Source organism: Tympanuchus pallidicinctus, unplaced genomic scaffold (assembly GCF_026119805.1).
Source record: "Tympanuchus pallidicinctus isolate F22 unplaced genomic scaffold, pur_lepc_1.0 scaffold11, whole genome shotgun sequence".
Taxonomy (NCBI): domain Eukaryota; kingdom Metazoa; phylum Chordata; class Aves; order Galliformes; family Phasianidae; genus Tympanuchus; species Tympanuchus pallidicinctus.
In genome coordinates, this window is record NW_026294627.1 from 13,676,734 (window position 1) to 13,696,923 (window position 20,190).

General features: G+C 41.5%; 1 protein-coding gene across 3 annotated transcripts; it reads right to left on the reverse strand.

The window, feature by feature from the left end:
• Positions 1-1,217: 1,217 nt before the first annotated feature.
• On the reverse strand, positions 1,218-20,177 carry LOC128074791 (protein NPAT). 3 transcript variants are annotated; one of them, XM_052670891.1, is made up of 18 exons: positions 20,032-20,177; positions 16,954-17,072; positions 16,550-16,610; positions 15,305-15,377; positions 14,793-14,833; positions 13,510-13,740; positions 12,944-13,025; positions 12,550-12,682; positions 11,849-11,940; positions 11,678-11,765; positions 10,537-10,633; positions 9,936-10,067; positions 7,495-9,195; positions 6,272-6,387; positions 6,064-6,172; positions 4,967-5,024; positions 3,398-4,553; positions 1,218-2,510 (listed from the first exon to the last, which is right to left on the reverse strand). In XM_052670891.1, exons 1-18 carry the CDS (start codon positions 20,066-20,068, stop codon positions 2,433-2,435), a joined length of 4,404 nt encoding a protein of 1,467 aa, XP_052526851.1. In that variant the 5' UTR covers positions 20,069-20,177; the 3' UTR covers positions 1,218-2,432. The 3 variants fall into 3 exon arrangements, with proteins under 3 accessions (XP_052526851.1, XP_052526852.1, XP_052526850.1); XM_052670892.1 differs by having other exon boundaries at positions 9,942-10,067; positions 12,944-13,028; XM_052670890.1 differs by having other exon boundaries at positions 12,944-13,028.
• Between the last annotated feature and the right edge of the window lie 13 nt (positions 20,178-20,190).

Here is a 20,190-nt window from a genome sequence, read left to right on the forward strand (position 1 = left end):
TCTCCTGTTTTGCTCGCTTGACCACCTGTGGTGGACGCTTCTGCCACTGCTCAGAACAAGGCAGGTTCAGGCCTGCACTTGTGCCAGCGCCGTTCCCTCCTTCAATAACCCTGCCCTGTGGCTGGCTGCACTCAGGAGCTCAGTTACGACTTCAGGGAAACTGAGTTCATCATTTATTTTGTAAGTGTGGGGAAATAGGAAAATACCTTCCTGCAGAGTGAATCTTGTTCAGGACTACGGTGAGATAGATGCAGTTTCTTAAATGCTTTTTGCCAGAGGGCAGAAATAGGCTGTTCCACCCACCTGTTCTAATCCCAAAGCCGCTTGCAGAACAACACTCGGACACTCCCCCGTTTCTTAGCTGAGATAGAGGACAGCTGCTTTCTTACCTTAGCATATGTTTCAGCAGGAAGTCACCTTTACCAGATGATTGCCTTTAAATTTGCTTACACTAAGGAAGGGGAACAAATACTTTGGCTTGGCTGTGAGGGGTGCTGGTTTTGTGGTGTTCTTTCTTTTTCTCTGCCAAGGAACATACTTGAAAAGGAAGCAAACATGCAGTGGGTTTAAATGCTACACAGAAAGGAGAAAAGTAACCTCCATCCACACTTTGTTATCTGTTCTTCTGAATAACACCTGCCCCAACCACAGCAGCTTGGAAACTTTTTGCTTGAAAGCATAACTAAGCACACTGATAATTCATGGCTTCAGCACTGCCACATTACGTGCACTGAAAGTGAAGCACGGAGAATACTGGCTGCCCTATGGAAGGGCAACACTCTGCCTTAAATAAGTGGCAAACAAATTGCTTAAAAATATCACACATCAGCATTCAGTACTATCAAGCATGAAAGGCTGGCTTGCAGCAAACATCTTTTTGGCTCTCCTGCTCTGGCCCCTGGCGATTTCACCCAGGAAGGCTGTGGATGCCCCATCCCTGCAGGCATTCAGGGCCAGGCTGGATGTGGCTCTGGGCAGCCTGGTCTGCTGGTTGGTGACCCTGCACATAGCAGGGGGTTGAAACTAGATGATCATTGTGGTCCTTTTCAACCCAGGCCATTCTATGATTCTATTCTATGAATTAGTGCTATTAGAATCCAGTGTTTAATACTCAGTTCTGTCCACAAAAAATGACTGATATCTATACCACTGTAACACATCTATACAATATCCACCAAACTGCTTGGCTGAGAAACAAAACATTAAAGAAGACACACTTGTTATTAAAACAAAAATATTTATTCAAGCTGTAAATGCTATGCAGTATTCAGTTATTGGATGGGTTTAATATAAACATCTACTGCATAATATTGGTTCCTTAGGAATCCTTGTATACTATCTGAAACATTGCCCTGTTGCTGTACAGCTCTCTTACAGGAAAACTTGCATTGTTTAAGACCTCAATAACTTGAGAACCAAGGAGGACACCAAAAGAGAGCATTCTGCACTATTGGAGCAAGGATGAGGGTGCTCGTTTGCTCCCATGCTAATGTTAATACGTAAAATGCAGGTTGAGCTGCTCTTCTCCTGAAGAGTTTCTGTAACTACAGCAAGTCCTATGTTAAACAGAAAGATGAGGTGCAAATTTTACTGTGTCTCACTAAAAGATAAGTAATACTAACAACTGCTTTCTCAACAGTACAAATGATGGATGAAAGAATTTACCTCTGCAGTAGGGCACTTGAAATCCTTGTCTGGCTGGGGCTACAATTTAAGTATTCACACTGGAAGTAATTTTGCATCAAAGACATCCTGTGTAACAAACCCTGTAAACATGTGAGGCCTACACAAATTGAAATCCCTCTATCTCAGTGCCTGGTTGGGAAAACCAAGAGATTAGAAATGCTTTGGGTAGGTTTTGGGTTTTTTTTTTTTGTTTTTTTCCCTTCTGTTTTGTTACTGGGTATTTCTGTTCGTTGCCTCAAAGCCTTACAACACAGGTCTGATGGTTCCAGGAGAAAACACTTTGAGTCCAAACCAGTCAGAGCCAAAGGTGAAACTCCTGTGGGGCTCAGCAAGGGGGAAGCTGGAGGTTAACCAGCCGGGGCTCAGAGCAGTGAACTACAAACGCCGCCTTCAAATGCACAACTGCTGTGCGAAGGGACGAAGCAGTTCCCATGGGTAACAGAGAATGCAGCAGAGCACAGACAACGGGGTAGAATGGGAAACATACAACTTCTTAACATTACATTTATACAAATTTACAACTTTGCAAATTAAATGGCTCTATAATTACGCAAGTGCTTTTTCAAAAATAAACATATACCAACTCAATATTTACACTTAGCAACCTGCTTCAGAAACAGCATGATTTTGCTATAAAGTGAAACTTCAGTGCACTGAAAGTGCAACTCACCCTTCAGAACTAATTTCTCATGCAAAACCTCAGCAATAACGATACCTAGCTCTATATTGTCACAGTTCACCTTCTTTCATTCATCATAATGCAAAGATAACAAGAACTTGTCCACATCCATTCCTGCTGGAAAAGAATTTGGGAGCTTCTTTTTCTGTAGGAGAAGAAATGAACACTTGTGTTAGATACTGAGAAGCTGGGGGTACCAAAGCAGTCTGGAAGCATTCCGTCTTCTCTCAACCTTCCATTTGCTTTGCAGAAAGAACTCCACAAAGCTCATTCAGAAATCAGATACCAAAGTGCATACAGACATCTGTATACCTGCAGCGTACAAACTGTGTGTGTGTGGGCAGGAATTCAGCTCTCAACTTTAGCAGCACCCCCCCCCCCACTTCCACCAGGGACACCTCTCAGCCCTGGGAACCTGCAGGATGAGTTACTGATTGCTTTTCACTTAGAATATGTCAGGACTACGTGACTGCCATGCTTAGCTGTCACAAAGTTATACTGTGCCTCCTTTTTGGTTGCTGACATACATCACCTTTTTGTCTCACACCTTTGCTATCTGCCAAACCCTCAAGTCAAAGGCAAGTATCTCTAGGCTACAGAGTGGGAGAATACACCAAATGTAGGCTTGTCCTAGTAGTAAATAAGGATGCAAGAATAGTTTGGATTTTAGAAAGCCATAGCCTAATTTGGCCTGATTTCTAAATTCAATCTAGAAATTTAAGTTTGAAGTTAGAATTTACAAACTCATTCAATTTTTAAAGGAAATCATTTGATTTTCATAGGTATGACTGGACAGTCGATAGAAGCAGGTTGGACTAGATGATCTTGTAGGTCCTTTCCAACCTTGTGATTCTATGACTATCTGAAGAGTTCATTCATCTTAAAAGATCTTAGTTCAGAACAGGCCAAGAGGCAGCGTTAGCAACCAACAAACATAAATAGGATGTCAGGGATTTGGACTAATACCTCTGAACCATTATAAACAATATACATGTTTAATACATTCATGATTTCAATAGTGTCAGTACTTACCTTTATTTTCTTCTTTTTTGATGGCGTTGGAGAGCTTTGGAGGTCTTTCCTATTTGCGGAACGAGAATTTCTCTCACCCTCATTCAAGTCCTCCAGTTTCCTTTTCTTTACCGTGCTCCTTAAAGACCTGAACTGCTGGGTGTTGTCCTTCAGAGGAGTTGCAGTGCTAGTCCTCGCAATAGCAGCCCGGGAGAGGATCATCAGCGTGTGGGCAGCCATACTGACGCTGTTCTCGCTGCCAGTTTCGCTAGCAGGGCTGCAGGCAGGCAGGTCTGGTGTGGCAGGAGGGACCATGATTCTAGGGGTTGCACTGTCCTCGTTGAATCGCCGGCAGGTTGGGGTTCGTACGCTATCTGCGGTGTCATCTGTATGCCTGTCTCCAACTCCAGACGGGGTACGAGGTACTGGCAATTCGCCGTTTTCAACTGTTTTACCACTAGGGCTGTGCCACTGAATGTCCTGCAACATTTCCACACACTGCTTGGTGAACGGACTTGACAGGCAAAGGCCTTGGCTGGAAACTTTAGCTGCTTCTCGCTTTGGCTCCTTTGAAGACAGAGAAACAGGTGGTGAAGATTTGCTGTTCCCATTTGACAGTGACCCTTGCTTCTTGTTTAGTTCTTGCACCGAAGCAACCGCCTTCTCATTCCATAAGCTAACACTCTGCTGGCCATTGGACAGTTTGGCAGTGTCCTGGTTCTTCTGTTTTTCATCACTATCTCTTCGCAGTTCGTTTTCTTTATTTGCTGTAGCCTTGTGGAAGGGATCTGAGGGAAGCCCTGCCGTTACAACCTTCCGCTCGGGCTGTGGCTCCTTCACAGCTGTGCTTCTGTTGCCAGCAATTTCTGGCTTACAGAGAATTCTAGGCAACGTTTTATCTTTCTCTCGCTTTGCTGCCTGTGCTTTGGCAGAGGATGGTGCCGAATCAACAGCAAACGAAGAGTTCTCGTTTCTTTCTTTTTGGGGCAAACTCTTCACAGTCTGTGCTTGGGTGTTTCCACCTGCAGCGGGTAGGATGTTGTCAAAGCAAAGCACTCTCCTGTGACTTTCACTTTGTCTCGAATTTGAGCTTGTGCTCTCTGCTGGTGCAGCAGGCAAGTTCTCCTCCGCTTTCCTTCCTAGCTCTGCAGTGATGAGCTTCTCTGAATTTCCAGTCCTGAAAAAGAGGTGAAAATACTTCAGAAACATACTTGTTCTTACTGCATAATTTCAGCTCAGCTGTCTGGAGACAGTTAAAATTAACAGAAAGCAGTATTATCAAAATGATATCATCTCATTTTGACTTCCTCAACTCTCTTCAATCTATAGATAAATGTTATCAACACACAAAATACTGAGAATAGGGAATAACGACTGCAGAAAGTTCAGAGGCCAGAAGGGATGACAATAAGGTAGCAAATGGAGCCTGTAACAACAATTAGGGAGGCTGCCACTCTTCGACCTGGGAAAAGAGATGGGGGATCCTACTTATACCACTGTTCAAAAAGCTGCCTTCCTCCTAGGCAATGCTGTACAAAGAAAGTCATGGCAGGAGAAGGCAAGCAGCTTTGAATGCCTGGTACTTCTTACCTTTGTGCTCGAGCATTTATATGGTTTGACGTTTCGGATACGCTCGGTACCGGTTTTCCTAGAACAAGAGATAAAGCATTGGTAGACTACTACTACTATTTGGAGTACATTATCTCACAATTAGTGCAATGACATTTTAGCTGGTAGACAATCAATAAAATCTAGTGAGAAAGCCCTGCAAATTTTTCATTTACTTTAAAATATATGGATTAACAAATTAGCAAAGAGCATGACCAAGAAACCTGCTATCTACATGTGGGTAGCAGATGTCTGGCAAGACAAAACCAATAGAGGTGGACTTAGAAATGCACAGCCAAAATTTCCAAGTAGAAAGGAAGTAACTACAGAGAGCTCTCTTGGTCACCCAGAGAACCAGAAAGCAGACTAACTGCACCATCTTCAGTTTCTTCTTAATTTGCAGCTTCATTCTATTTCATTTTTATGCTTAAGCCCATGGCTTTTTTTAAAAAAGGTAGACTGGCTAATGCACAAGTTGTCATAGAATCATAGAAAGGCTTAGGTTGGAGGGACCTTAAAGATCATTCAGTTCCAAACCTGTGCTATGGGCAGGGCTGCCCCCACCAGCTGAGGCCGCCCAGAATCCCATCCAACCCATCCTTGAGCTCCTCCAGGGATGGGGAACCCACAGCTTCTCTGGGCAGCTGTGCCTCATCACTCTACAAGTGAAAAATGTAATCCTAACATCTAACCTAAATTTCCTCTTTTAGTTTATCTCCGCTTTTAGTTTAAAGCCATTCCTCCTCATCCTGTCACTATCAGTTTAAGAAGTAGGTCCCCCTCCTGCTTGTAAGCTTCCTTCAAGTACTGAAAGGCCACAATGAGTTCTCCCCAGAGCCTTCTCTTCTGCAAGCTGAACAAGCCCAGTTACCTCAACCTGTCTTCATAGGAGAGGAGCTCTATCTTTGTGACCCTCCTCAGGACTCCCTCCAAGAGCTCCACATCCCTCCTGTAGTGGAGCTCCACACATGGACAGACAGCTTCCCTTTACTCTTCCCAGGGCGTTTATTACGCAGAACTCATGCATCTTTAGAACCTTCACATGTATTCTGCCCTCCTCAAGAACGCAAAGTGAATACCTGCATTGGTCTTGTTTCTTGCTCCAGGAATCTTTTGTGATTTGGGTGGGATGGGAAGTTTTGGGACATTTCTGTTGCACACTGGATTAGCTACAGGCATATGCAAAACCTTAAAAGAATCAAAATATTCAGTTACAGTTTAGCAAAAGAAATCTTATCCCTTGAGCTTTAATTTTGAAAAGAGACAGACTGAATTGTGACAGGCTACCTGGCGGGCAGGTGCTGAGAAGGAATTCCCGTTTTGTCCCACTACTGAGAGAGGAATCATTCCCACCATTCCTTGCAAAACAGGCTGCACTGGAGATGTGATAATAATAGCAGAACCTAAAAACACAAAGTATTACAATTGTATAGAAACAAAAATGAAAGGGCTGCTCCAGAAGTAAAGCCTCCTATTTTACGATGTTGGCCCACAATGTCAGAGGTGGATGCTGGTGGTACTGCAGTAGATATTGAACCTTTCCACCAATATCCCGTGGCATTTTGTTGCTGTGTGACAGCTGGCAGCAGAGGGGCAGTCTGACACAATGGCATCTGACATGGGAGTGTGTCAAAGGTTTGCCACTGAATTCCCGCATGTGGAAAAGATGTCACCAATGGAAATTTATCAACACCTGCTGAATGTTTACAGAGACCAACAGTGGCTGTGAGCACAGTGAAAAGTGGACCATGTGGGCAGTAACTTTTTCCTAGCAACAACACGGTCCATGGTCATAACAGCAGTAAAACAGCTGATCACATCTGCTGGAGCAGACTTTTGTAAGTGTGACATCCAGACTCTTTTCCATTGCCAGCAAAAGTGCAGAGCTAATGGCAGTGACTGTGTTGAAAATAGTGCTTTGTAGCTGAGAATTTGCTCTACCAAATAGTGCTCTTTCTATCTGTTGTAGTTTCCATGGAAATAGAGGCATTACATTCAGAGTGACATACATACATGTGGAAGCGAAAACAAAAGCTTCAAGACAGAATTTCTTAGAATTTTGTACAGCCAAACCTTTGGCAGGAAAATCTCTGCCTTTTTTGAAAATCTTCATGGTCCTTATTATACATTTCAACTAGAAAACAGGTGTTATTAGTTTTGATTGGCTCCTTTAATCAAATACTTTTCCTTTTTTTGAGAAATGGTTCAAAATTAAATGAAGTAGTAGAACGTAGCTATCCTAAGTGTTGAACTTTGAATTAAAGGCAGAAATACCAACATCAAATAGTTCTTTTTGATGCTTAATGGAAGTACCTATTGTCTGCATTCTATCACACCGAATTACCACTCATAGCAGACAGGGCCTCTCCATGGCTTTTACTTAATTTTAGCAGCAATTAACACGCTCACGCGTTCCTAGTTTCAAGGGGCAGAAAGAGCAACGTTTAAAAGTTCAGCTCACTTTTATGAAAGAATGAAACACAACATCATTTTTGAAATAGTGAAATTACCTTGTGGGAAGCTTGGGGAGATAGCCTGGTTTCCTGCAAATGTACTGCTGGATCTAGGAGGAGTCCGTAATTGCTGGACTGCTGGTGCTTGGGCAGCAAGAGGCATTGAGCTGCCGGGCAGTACAACCACGTTGGAAGGAGTTACAGCCGTGCCTAAGGCAGCTGGGTCAGTCACACAGGTGGCTATATACAGGTTGTTTGTACTGCCAAAAGCTGTGCTTGTTGCCGGCATCAACTGAATAAAACCTCCCTCCTTGGAAAGATTACTTGTGCTTGCAACTGAAAAAACAGTGCAGTCCTCATTCTGAGTGTTAACTGCGGTGACCACAGGATCCTTAGGTCGGAGCACAAGGAGATTCTGCTCTGCCAAAGCTGACTCTGCACTTTTCTCTGTGTCTTCTGAAGTCAGACACTTGGACAGGCCTGCAGTTTTGCTGGGGGATTTGGCTGGAGATGACAATATTATCGTTGGCAAATTTTCTCCTGTGATGCTGGAAACAGCATTATTTAACTCCGTGTCTGACGAAATAAACGGATCATCGCTGATGATGATCTTGAGGGACATGATATTAGAAGGATCAACATCCATTGGTTGACTACTGGAAGATGCACCGTTTGTGCTTTTGGCTTCAGTACTCAATTCATCTGCTGAAGAAGCAGTTTCTGGGAGAGGAGAGCGGCACGTTTCAGATGTAGTAAGGTTATTTTCAGTGGATACTACAGAAATTCCTGTACACGCATCATCACCAGAAGAGAAATACATGTTATCAGTATCTGCTTTTGCAGAAGATGAAGTTTCTTGCATTTCTTGCACTTCCACTTGTGCTCCCTCTGAGTTCGATAGTCCTGAAGGGAGGTTAAAGTCTTTCTTAGGGTTATCAAGCGCATGCTGATCATCTGACTGTGTTTTTTTACAAGTACCAGCAGCTTCAAGCTGCAACTCGGTTTTGCCAAGATCTGATATATTCACTGTGGATTTTGCAGCACAGTCTGACTGCGCACTCTGATCTTGCTGGTTAGTACGGTGGCTCAAGTTCTCCTGTGAAATATTAAGTAACGGAGCTGTACCATTTGTTACAGCCTGTTCTTTTCCTGAATCTGCTGATGGGCTAGAAATTGATGTATTATTTCTTCTGAGCAGGGCACTGTGGACAGGGCTTCCATCAGGAGGGCTTTTAGCGAGTGTTTTTTCAGGTATCGACGTGTGTGGTGAAAAGTGACATTTACTTGCAGGCCGTGTTCTGTTCTCACCAGCTCTACAACCCTCTTCCAGTGAAACCAAAGGAATCTGCGGACTACCAGAATGAACACATTCCAAATTAGGACTACTTTGAGCACTATGACTTAGTGTATCTTTTTCAATTTCCATACATTTTTCACTTCCAGGTACTAGTGTGGACGAGTCTTTTTTACCATAAGAATCTTGACAGTGCTCATGACGTTCGCTATCAGAAATTTGCCTCTTGTTAGATTCAGTCAGAACAGGCACAGAGTCAAAAGCAATTTCCAGCTCATCAATATGTTCATGGGTAATGGTTTTAAGTACGTCAGCCTCCTTCCTTAGCCTACAATTTCCATTCAGTTGGTCATTGGTTGCATTTTTCTTTGCCATATCGTCATCATTAATGGGATTCTTCATGGCGCACGGCGTTTCTTCCAACTGAAAACCTTTACAGGACAGCACTTGTCTAGAATTATCACCTGTAAAACAGAGACTAAATTGGTTCCACAGTTATTATAAAGAATGGTAATTGTACAGGGTTTTAGAGCGAACTAATCACTTAAGTGGAAAACTGATCCATGTAAAATGAAGTAGGAATAACACTACTCATCCTTACTTTCAAGTTGCGTGGAGAGTACATGCAAAATACACTTAGATTACACAGATTGGACAACTTGTTAATTCAGTCTAAGCATAAATAATGAGCATACACATAAGAGGTCAGTTGCTCATAGAATACTTCAGGATAAAGATTGCTTGACTTTTTTTCAATACCTGCCACTGACTGACAGTTGTTAAGAATGGGGCAGACAAACCTTTTGTCCAGAGTAAGGCTATTTTGGGGATCAATTAACCAACACAATACAGAATAGACAGAAAACAGTAGTAAGGTTAGATGTAAAACATTATCTTTACGTGCTCTACAGTGAAAATTTGCCTAGAATCTCTGTTCTGAATGAGAAAAGTTTTGCAGAAATTCCGCTTTCATACAGGAGCTTAACAACATTACTTGCAAATGTTTAATAGCCTGAAACTTTCTTACACACTAAGTGCATCCACACGGCAATACAAGGTAAACATCAGAGGGCGTATTAGCACCAAAAATATTAACAATTTAACTGTCTAGAGATACTTTCATCATGAAAAAAATGAACAGATTAGAAGGAATTTTAGAGGGAAAAAGAACCACAAACAGACAACAAAAGACAACAAAACCTACACTTACTAGTTTCTTCTGTTCCTAAAGAACTTTCAAGTGTTTCCAGGTTATCCGCATCCACCAGGATTGTGTTTTCTACCCCACTCTGACCAGAAATACCAACAGGCAAATTCTTGTTTACCTTGTTCTTCCCTATTTTCAAAATAGAGTATGCTGAATGATTAAATGTATTATTTTAAATACAAATGTAAATAATGCATTTTAAATGAATCATATAGATTTCAAGTTCAAGAAACACTATCCTAAACACATCAAAAACTCTGTACTCATAATAAATCCAACAATAGTACAGAAACATATTTTATGCAAGGATATTCCTGATCAAATAGAAAAATAACACAAAAGAATTGAAAAACAGACATGAGCTATCATCCCTTATATCAGAAGAGTCTAAAGTTTCAGCCAAATGAATCCTCAGTACTTTACAGTCATGTTTGCCAGAATCCAATTCCAAGTCACAGGACACAGATGCCATACAATCTATTTCTCATGCAGAAGAGGTCTGCTGAGCTAGCTTTGCTTCCTCAAGGAATGTTTGAAAACAATATCATAATTCTTGCTGTTTTATAACAATGGTACAATTTGGAACAATATACCCTACCATAATCAAACAAGTCAAAGAGCGCCTGAAAAGCTGGATCTGATTCTGTCTGTTCCAGAATGTCCTGTATAGCCTCTTCCGACATATGAATTTCACCCTATGACAAGACATGCAGAACTGTTAGACAATTGCTTTCACAGCTCGAAGAAAAACGGGTAAGAATCGTTTCAGTCTTATTTTCACTTCTGTTACTTCTGTTCATCACATAAACATGAAGACAAACATAGGAACTGTTTCTGCCACGCATTTCGGGTCTGTAAAAAATATTAACAACTGAAGAAATAGAGCCCTGCAAAATCCCAACATTTCTGGCACACATTACAGCCCTCACTTGCATGCTGGGATACTCTCTAAATGACAAGCATTTGTTAAGAAAGACTGAATTTCAGGGTACAGCGGAAGCTCATATAGACTGTGTGAATACTGTAAGGCTGCACTAGTCAACCACAGGCAAAAAATCCCCAAACTAACTTTTGATTTCCTGTTTTTGCATACATCTGTAAGACAACACTATGCAAAAGACAGTTTCCTTTAATCTACTCATTTTGTTCTACAACATGACTACTGACTGTGGCAGGCAGCTGGGAGGCACAGCTGCACAGGACACTGATCTAAGGTTCCTGCTCCAGGCTGACTTCTTTGGTAGCAGCCCAAGAAGATGATGAGTGGGGCATTCAGTGCCTTTTCAAGAATTCAAATACAAAATACATGGCAGGTCATCTGCCATGACCTCCAGGAGATCTTCTAAGTTCTCTGTAACACTCTGATATGCCAGAAGTGGTCCCACTTCCCTGCCTTGCAATCCTGCTGCGGCTTCCACTGCCCGGCACAGTGAAGAATGAATTCAGAGTGTTAAACTGGCTAAAACTTAACTCCAGCAAAAGATCTGTTGGTTCAGACCTTGAACCAGCTCACCAAATAGGTAAGAGATGATGATTATAAAGGGAAGTTGTGGGACTGTGCCGTGGGCAGAAGTTACCCATTAGATGGGCTCAGATGTCTTTCATAGAGAGGGGAAGGAGAATGAGGAGAGGAGGACAATGCCAGATTAAAGGCAGGCAAAGGTTCAGCAAAGACTCCATTACTGACCATTCTGATGTAGCTGATCTTCAAAAATGTAAAAAGCACAAACCAGACCCACCTGAAGTCCAAGGATTTCATCAATTGAAGTCTCCTGTTCTGTTGGGCCACTTTCTGCCTGTTTAGGTGCCTGAGTGACATTGCCATCACTGGAACAGAACAGTTATTAGTTCAGAACTCAAAAATAAATCAAATAAGCGTACAGATGAAATTCAGAGGTTCCTTCTATTACCTGCCCAGGATTTTGTTAATGTTCTCAGCTAGCTTTTCCTGAAGAGATTTGTTGCTCAGGATCTTTTCTCTGGCATTTTCAATAATCAATTGCTAGAAAGTAGAATTTTAAAGCAGTCAGCTTTTTATTTTTTATTATCAACAAAAAAGAAGCATAAATTTCCAACTTGTAAAATCAAACAATCAATTCAATATACACAACACTCCCTGATACAACAGACACTGATAACAAGCTCTACTTCAACTACTTCTTGTGTAGCTGTTACAAACTCCTCCTCTTTCTGAATAAGCTGACTTACCTCTGACTGCAGTATCTTTACTGTCCACCAGGACAGGCCATCTATGACTGAACAACATCTCTATGAAAAGCATCACAAGCATCTCTCTCTCTGCTCTCCTGAAGTACAGCAAGGCTTATTGTGCTTTCTGGTTTTCCTTTGCTAAAAAAATAACAGTATTCTAACAGCTCACACGTGTCTTAGCAAAGTCAATAGATCAAGGAAAAAAAAAACACCACCAAAACTCTGCCTAAACATGCTATCCTCACAAGCTCAATATACAGAGCAAGTTCAAATATAAACAATACATTTAGCTTCTGAAGTTAATTTCTGTAATTCCTACAACAAACAACACAAAAATGTAGTTCTCTTTAGTCTGAAGTTGGTTCTTAAATGTAAATACCTTCCATAATTGTATACTCACTGGGAAGTTACCATCTATAAACTCTTCAAGCGGCTCACTTTCTTTTTCTATTATTACTTCATCAGGATCTTGAGAACTTTTACTTCCTGCAGGAGGTCCAGATGTTGCCACACTTTTCCTCTTTTGAGATTCACTGAAACATTCCAGGCAATTTGTCATGTTCACTAAATCAAATACTTCCTTCTTAGCAAATGAAAGATCATAATCAACATAAAATTAACCACATACTGGAAATACAACAAAACCTAACACTCGCTTCATTATCTCTTGTGCATACATTGTGTCTGACTTCAGAAAAGTTACAAATATACACACACTGTGGCAAACTGCCTTTCACTTATGCTAAGGATTACAACACTGGAAAATCTCTACATGATATAAAAGAAGTGATCACCTTTTTCTCCTTCCTGGAGAAAGCAAGTTTGAGTGAAGCTTTCGTTCTTGTGATGCTGGAACTTGAATGTGTATGAAATCTCCTGCTTTATAAAGGCAGAAAGAGACAATAACATAAATATTTTTTCCATTGATACTCTAGGGCAATATAGAAATATTCACATTATTTATTACATTCCAATCAACTCCATGGAATTAATCAAAAACAGTTTCATATTATCATGAGAATGAGAAGCACTCCTTTTAAAGAGGAGAAACCTGAGAAAAAATTTATTTTCTCTGCTACAAGTGCCTTGGGAGAGTGTAATTACACACAATCAAATAATGACAAATTGATGCACTTCTGATCTCTGAACTGATGTTAGCCAGCAAGTTTGCAAGAGCCATTTCTCTTTTATTTTAATTTTATTTCTCATTTATTTTAATCACTTTAACTGTTATGAAGAGTTTGAAATTCTCTACTTTTTCAGTAGCAGACAATTAGTCCCAATTCTAGAAGATATTCACCTATATCCAGACCTTCCACAGACATAAATGTTTTAAAGAAAAAACAACAGGGTCACTTACTGCCGATCTTGTTTTCTTGGGCTTGTGGCTGGTGAACAAACAACGTATTCAGTCTTGCCTGTGATATACTCTGATTTATTGTTGGCTTGTGGATAACTTGAGGAGATACGGTAGAAGAGGGATACTGTGGTCCTGGCTGAGGGGCTACAGATAACAGTCCTGAATTTGGAGGAGCTGACTGCTGAAGCATTCTCTGTCGTTTCATTTCTACAATTCCACTTCTTGTACGTGCTAGAGATAGCAAAGACATGAAAATATATGATAAACCATCTTAAAAAGGATGCTTAAAAAGAAGCAGTCTTTGAATATAGTCATTTTAGACCTAATTACAGGTGTTTCATTGGAACTTTTCTGTGCTTCAACAACTGGTTTATGAAAGTCAACAAGTAAGCACCACTCATCTTTGTCTTCTGCATTACAGGTTTGAACCAAAAGAATTCAAATACAGACAATTTACACTGACACTGTAACCACACTCACACCACTGCTTAAACATTAACAGGAACAAACCATACCAAAATGACATTTCACTATGTAAAATGCAACTCATAACTGACCTTGGCTGGAATAGCAAAGACAAGGCTATTTCTTGTATTTCTTTATCATACCAAGCCTGGCAAATTCAAACAACAGAATGCCATCCAATCCAGTGAATCTCAGATCCAAAAATAATTATTATCTATATTTCATGTTCCCTTTTCTCATACAGGTTACTCAATAGCGCTACAAAGTAAAAAATGTATTTTCAAGTTAAATAACTTTGCCTTTAAAAGTTCTCTCAGCAGTTTTTGCAATGGAAGAAACAATTCTCGACAGAACAAGTCTCTTTTTTGTTAGAAAGAACAATATATTTTGCTTGATACATGTTCATATGAAAATAATCTTTAAAACTGTCATTCATTGGAAACACATCATAATAAGACTGGTTACGTTTTCAGTTCCTCTGTGAACCGCTTCAGGATTCAAGCAGCAGTTTTTAGACATTTGAACGGCATTAAAGGGAAAAAAAAAAGAGATTTCAGCAGATAAGAAAACACTCTATTGACATTCGAGTCACCTGCAAAAGGCACAACTTTTCTTTTTGGTCTCCTGACCATCACAGTGAACCACAGGCTGTGCTGAAGAGATCAGTCACATGCTAAAAATTACTGCAGTAGAGATTCAGCAATATTGTAAGAGTAAGGCTGAGTTACTGCTTGCTGCAGCATTCCCTTGTTTTTCACCAAAACAGATCATTAGAACATAAAGCCAACTGATCCCATATGAATGGTTCAGATACTTACTCCTCTGATTAGCAGAAAACCCCGTGGAGCCTTGCATGCTCCTAGAAAATAAAGCAGGTGACATAAATTAATGGAGCACACTGGAAGCACTCAACTATGCATCGTGATGGCATCATACAGCTAACATCAGTCTGCTCACAGTCAAGCATTTCTTCACAAAGTTTTTTTCTATTGATTTTTATTTTTACACTTCTAAACAATGGCCACAGATTCTTCAGATGAAGAACGTGTTGGGTTTTTGATCAAGTAACCACAATGGTTTCAGATTCTATATGACTCGTAATGTATTGCCTTATGACTGGAAAGCCACATATAAAACCATAACAGCAGATAAGGAGGGCATTATCTTGAAATGTCTGCATAACTACCAGCTCTCCATACCTCTCTCTCTCACCATCTTCCAGAGGCAATAGATAGCAAAAGCATTCTCATTCAATGATAAGGAGAGCTGAGCAAGGTAGGGTCTCAATCTTATGGCACAATTTACTTTTTTGATTGCAGAACTGCATTACCTTATCTGAGAAAGTGTATAGTCTAATTTTTTCCACAGAGATGACATCATTGCTGGAACTTCATTTGTTGTTTCTAGAGCAAACCATAACAAAATAAGAAACACATTTTAAGTGCCTATAGCAAGTAACACACAGAGGAAAAGTAAAATCACAGTCAATCTAATTATGATGGGATGATTCAAGCATCATTTAACCATAGTTATCTACTTGTCTTCTCAGTATTCTGCTAATTAGAGAGCCCCAACTCCTAATTTAAAGAACTTGATTTGATACAAATACACACTCGTCATGGAAGCAGTTCTCAGCTTTAGAAGCCTAAATGAAACTGAGGGAAAGATGTTCAAGACAGTATTTCCCAACGTAGCCTGCATATGGTTTTGGTACCTGGGCAAACACACAATAACCTAAACTAACTTCCTCAGTTCTGAAAGTGGGATTTGTGTTCCCAAACCACTTGGATGATTTTGAAGATTGTAATGTGGCATGTGGCCCTCTATAATTCAGGCTTTATTTTGTGGCACAAACAAGTGAAAACATTTGCTACTTGAAGTACAGAACATTCAAGTATAAATGAAAGGAAGTAAGCACTCATACATACTATTTTCAAGGTGCCAACGTGAAACTGCTATGAAAGAAATATGTTTCTGCCTAAGCTACCATTCCTATTAAACACAGCATGAAAAGACCAATATTTTAAAAAGTAATCCAAACATGACATTTCTTAAATTGGATCTAAACACTACTACAGTCTGATCATGCAACATGTATAAGAAGTGTTAAGACTAAGCAACATGCACAAGCTCAGTAACTGCTTTTAAACTTTGAACAAGAAAAGCTCTAACTCTCTTTCTACTATTCATATAAAATATTAAATTATTCAGACTTATTTTAATCAGTTCTAAAAACCAGACAACAAACACTTCACACCACAGGATTCTTCTTGGCTTTTATCTCACAGGAAACAGCACAACTTAAAAAACACAACCCTACACATTCTGCACACTTTACTGTATCTTTGTGCTCCACTCAAACATGAAGTCAGAATACCTAGTATGGAAACTCCAAAGACAACCTGCTCACTAAACAATGTTCTAATTTATAGCTGTCTACGTAATGGGGAAATCTTCCAGCACAGACAAAGTTGCACTAAATCCAAGCACAGGTGGAGAAATTTTCTCTCCTTTAAGGAAGTTTACAACAGAGAAATAGGAAAAATTTTGAAAGAGCTTTGCTCTGAAGCTTTACCTTTTGTTTTCATGGCTACATATTCATTAAGAATAGTTGTCAAGTTTTTTCCACACAGGGACTGAAAAAAAAAGAAAAACACACTGATTTTAGAATCTTCTCTAACAACTTACTCTTCATCTACTGTATCACATCACATTTAAGCAGCTCTTCAGAAGACTAACATTACTGACCCTCAGCTGTTGGTGCTGAGCCATCTCAAACCACGTAGAGTGCAACCGATGTCACAGAATGCAACAATGAACACAAAATTTGAAGTGAATGATCTGCAGTCAGACCTGCACATCCTCAACTCATCTTCACATCATTTTAAACACCATTTCAGAAGCAATCGTTGAAAAACCTTAATATTCTTTACCATTGGTGGAACACAATTTACCTTACTGTTCAGAAAACAAACTCACCAGCAAGCAGGCTGGAATGAACCCATCCTCTGTACAGTGCTCTGCATATTCCTTCAAATCAGAGCTTTCTAAAATAAATTCACGGCAGGTAGCTAGAAGCTTTTCCTGTTGTAAATACCCTGCAACAAATCAGATAAAACCATTATATTTCATACATTTCTTCTCCTGAGTGGACATCAAAGCATTAACACAAACAGCTGTGTACCATGGTGAGCCACTTGCTAAGGATTTCTATGCTGGATGAGGATGCAGAGTTAGTTCAAAAGAACATACATCTTGCAAAATATTCCTTTAAAACCAGAGAGGACACCAAACATGGCTGATACTCGTTACAAACAACTCAAGGCTGGAAGGGGGCACCTACTGGCAACTTCCGATCCTTGGCTCAAGAGATCAGCACACGAAACTCACATAGACTAAACAGCGTAGTTTGATAGTTAAAAGGACTTCTAGAGGAATTCCACGTTAGAAGGAACACTGTGCAACTCTGTGCACACATCCTGTTCTAAAACAGGTAGAACGTGCAATTGATAGAACAGTGTTTCTAACTTTTTTCCACAAATACGTTGTATAAAAGTTAACAAAATAAAACCATTCTCCTCACTCAATTCCTGTGATTTTCATTTGGAACAGATGCATGAGGTGCCATCTGCACACCCCATACAGCCCAGGACTTGAGAGCTACCATAATAGGATGCACGCTGAAAAAATCTGCTTTTCCAAAATTACAAATACAGTCTGCTTTCATCAAGCTTCTCAAGTCCTGCTTTGATTGTCAACTGCTATAGCACTAAAAGATAAAAAGAGCTCAATCTGAATAAAGGAGCTGAGAACAAAGAGCCACAAAGGAAAATGCCTTTCCTTTCTAGTCTGTAACAGAACTGAACATGAAATATTTTCAAGAAGCATTAAAATACAAACCTAATTACACAATGAAGGTTATACATACAACAGCATACGGATTTACATGGAACCTGCAAATGGACTGCCTCAGGTCAATGATGCCTACAGAAAAATGCTGACTTGAAATCTGTGTGAAGACAAACATCTTCTAACAGATCCAAACATATCCGGAAAGGGCACCACATTCCAGACACAAAAAGCCCACACTCTGGTTTCCAAATAATAAGCACATTTTGAAGTCTGGGAATAACCACTGTGGGTGCAATCGGGATGCAGGAGCTGGCTTACCTGACAAATAGTGGTGGTGGTACTGTGGAAATGAAAGGGCCACTAAATTTCATTCTTCACCTGCATTTTGCTAGAAAACACTCAAACCATTAACTTGCTAAAAGCCATAAGTGTGTTTTGGGAAAATATAATTATATGCTGGTCTTATTTCCACCCATGGTTGGCCAGGATTGAGGGCAAGGTATTAGGCAGATAGGGCTTGGATCTGCGCTGGTATGGCTGTTCTTCCCATCCAAATAATGTAGACACATTAAAAGGTGCAATGTTTCTTGAATCCACTACTACATCACCACATCGGAAGACTGAATGCTTGCGAACCTCCTGCAAAGTAAGGCCTACCAACCTTCAGAAATGGCTGAATCAATATTCTCTGGGTAATGGAACTTACCTGCTCATGCATGTATTTAATAATTATGTAATATTACACAATCTTCAACACTGCCAAAACTAAATTAAAGCAAAAATGTTGAGTTCCTTCTGAACTAGGAATGATTCCTAATTTTGCTCTACTTAAGAAATGTAAAAACTTAACTTACAGTATTAACCGACGCTCATGTTCTTTAGAAAAATATACATTTTGTTACAAGTTTTCCTCTGGGTGAGCTTATCTTATATGTTACCCTTGTTTATCAACTCAATCACCACCAACCTTCACATCACCAGAAAGCCAGAGAAAACAAATCCTCAGCTGGAAGCACTGCACTGTCAGCCTGTTTACCAGCTCACAGCTCAGCGATGCCTCATGGAGGAGGAATCCCTAATGGGGAGCAGAGCTCACTACAGGGAACACCCGCTCCACACCTTGAGCTGCTCAGCTCAGTGCACACGATGCATGCACTGTGCCACAGCCAACACGAGCTGGGATGGACCATCCCTCGTATGTAGGATGTAGCCAAGATTTTCTATTGAGAGTGTCTGAGAGCCTGACAGATAAGCTGTCAGCCCAGCAATCTGTAACTCAACCAACTTGCTACAGCAAGGCTCAGGGAGAAATCTTCATCTTCCTTGGGTCGTTCCAAATCTCCTTTCAAAATGCATAGAGTTTCCAGAAATCTTCTGTTGCTTTGCCAGAATAGATACAACCCATCCTCATGGCCTCAGTTCTCAAGATAGCAGCAATGCACATTTCAGGTGGAATTTAAACTAAACTGTGCTGGAGGAACACTGAAGACACAGCCTTAATGGCTCTGGGTCACGAGAATGATGGACAACTGAAGGAAAATACAAAGGAAAGTGCCAGAAAACCTCAGTGACTTGCTCACTGACACTGCTCACCTGCTCTGTCATATCACAAAACGTGTTGGGTTGGAAGGGATCTTCAAGCCCACCCAGCCCCAACCCCTGCCACGCACAGGACTGCCCCACTCTGAGGCTGCCCAGAGCCCCATCCAACCTGACCTTGAGCACCTCAGGGATGAGGCACCCGCAGCTCTCTGAGAAGCTGCTCTGATGCCCCATTGCCCTCAAAGAAACCACGGCCCTCACCTCGTTTGCTCTCATCTTCGGCATAAACCAAACGATGCGTTCATTTAAACAGTTCGCTCTGCCGCCTCAGTCCTGAAAACACCCTTTGCACAGGGGCTGAGCTCTCACACCGGCCTCGCAGGTGGCACGCACGGGGAGGGGAAGGGAGGGCAGCAGAACCTTCACCTTCACCCGCCGCCATCAGCTATTTCGGGTCGGTTCCGAAGCCCTACCGCCCCGCCCGTTAGCTGCCTGCCCGCCCAAAGCCGCCCCGCCCGCCCCCCGCTCGGCCACCCGCGGCCCTCGGGCAGCGCAGTGACAGCCCCAGGCGGGCCGGGAGCGCAGTGGAAGCGGCCGAAGAGGCGGGGTACGGCCCGGGGCTCCGCGCTCGAGCTCTCCCTCCCACCTTCTTCCTTCACTCACCCAGCACCAACCGGGCCACGTCGGACGGCAGCAGCATAGCGGCGAGGCGGGCGGGGGCCGGGCAGACGGGCACGACTACCCGAGGGGCAGCGCGACCGCCCCGCCACCGAGGGGAAGGCGCGGAAACTCCGCCGAGCGGCGCCGCGCCCGGCCCCTTCC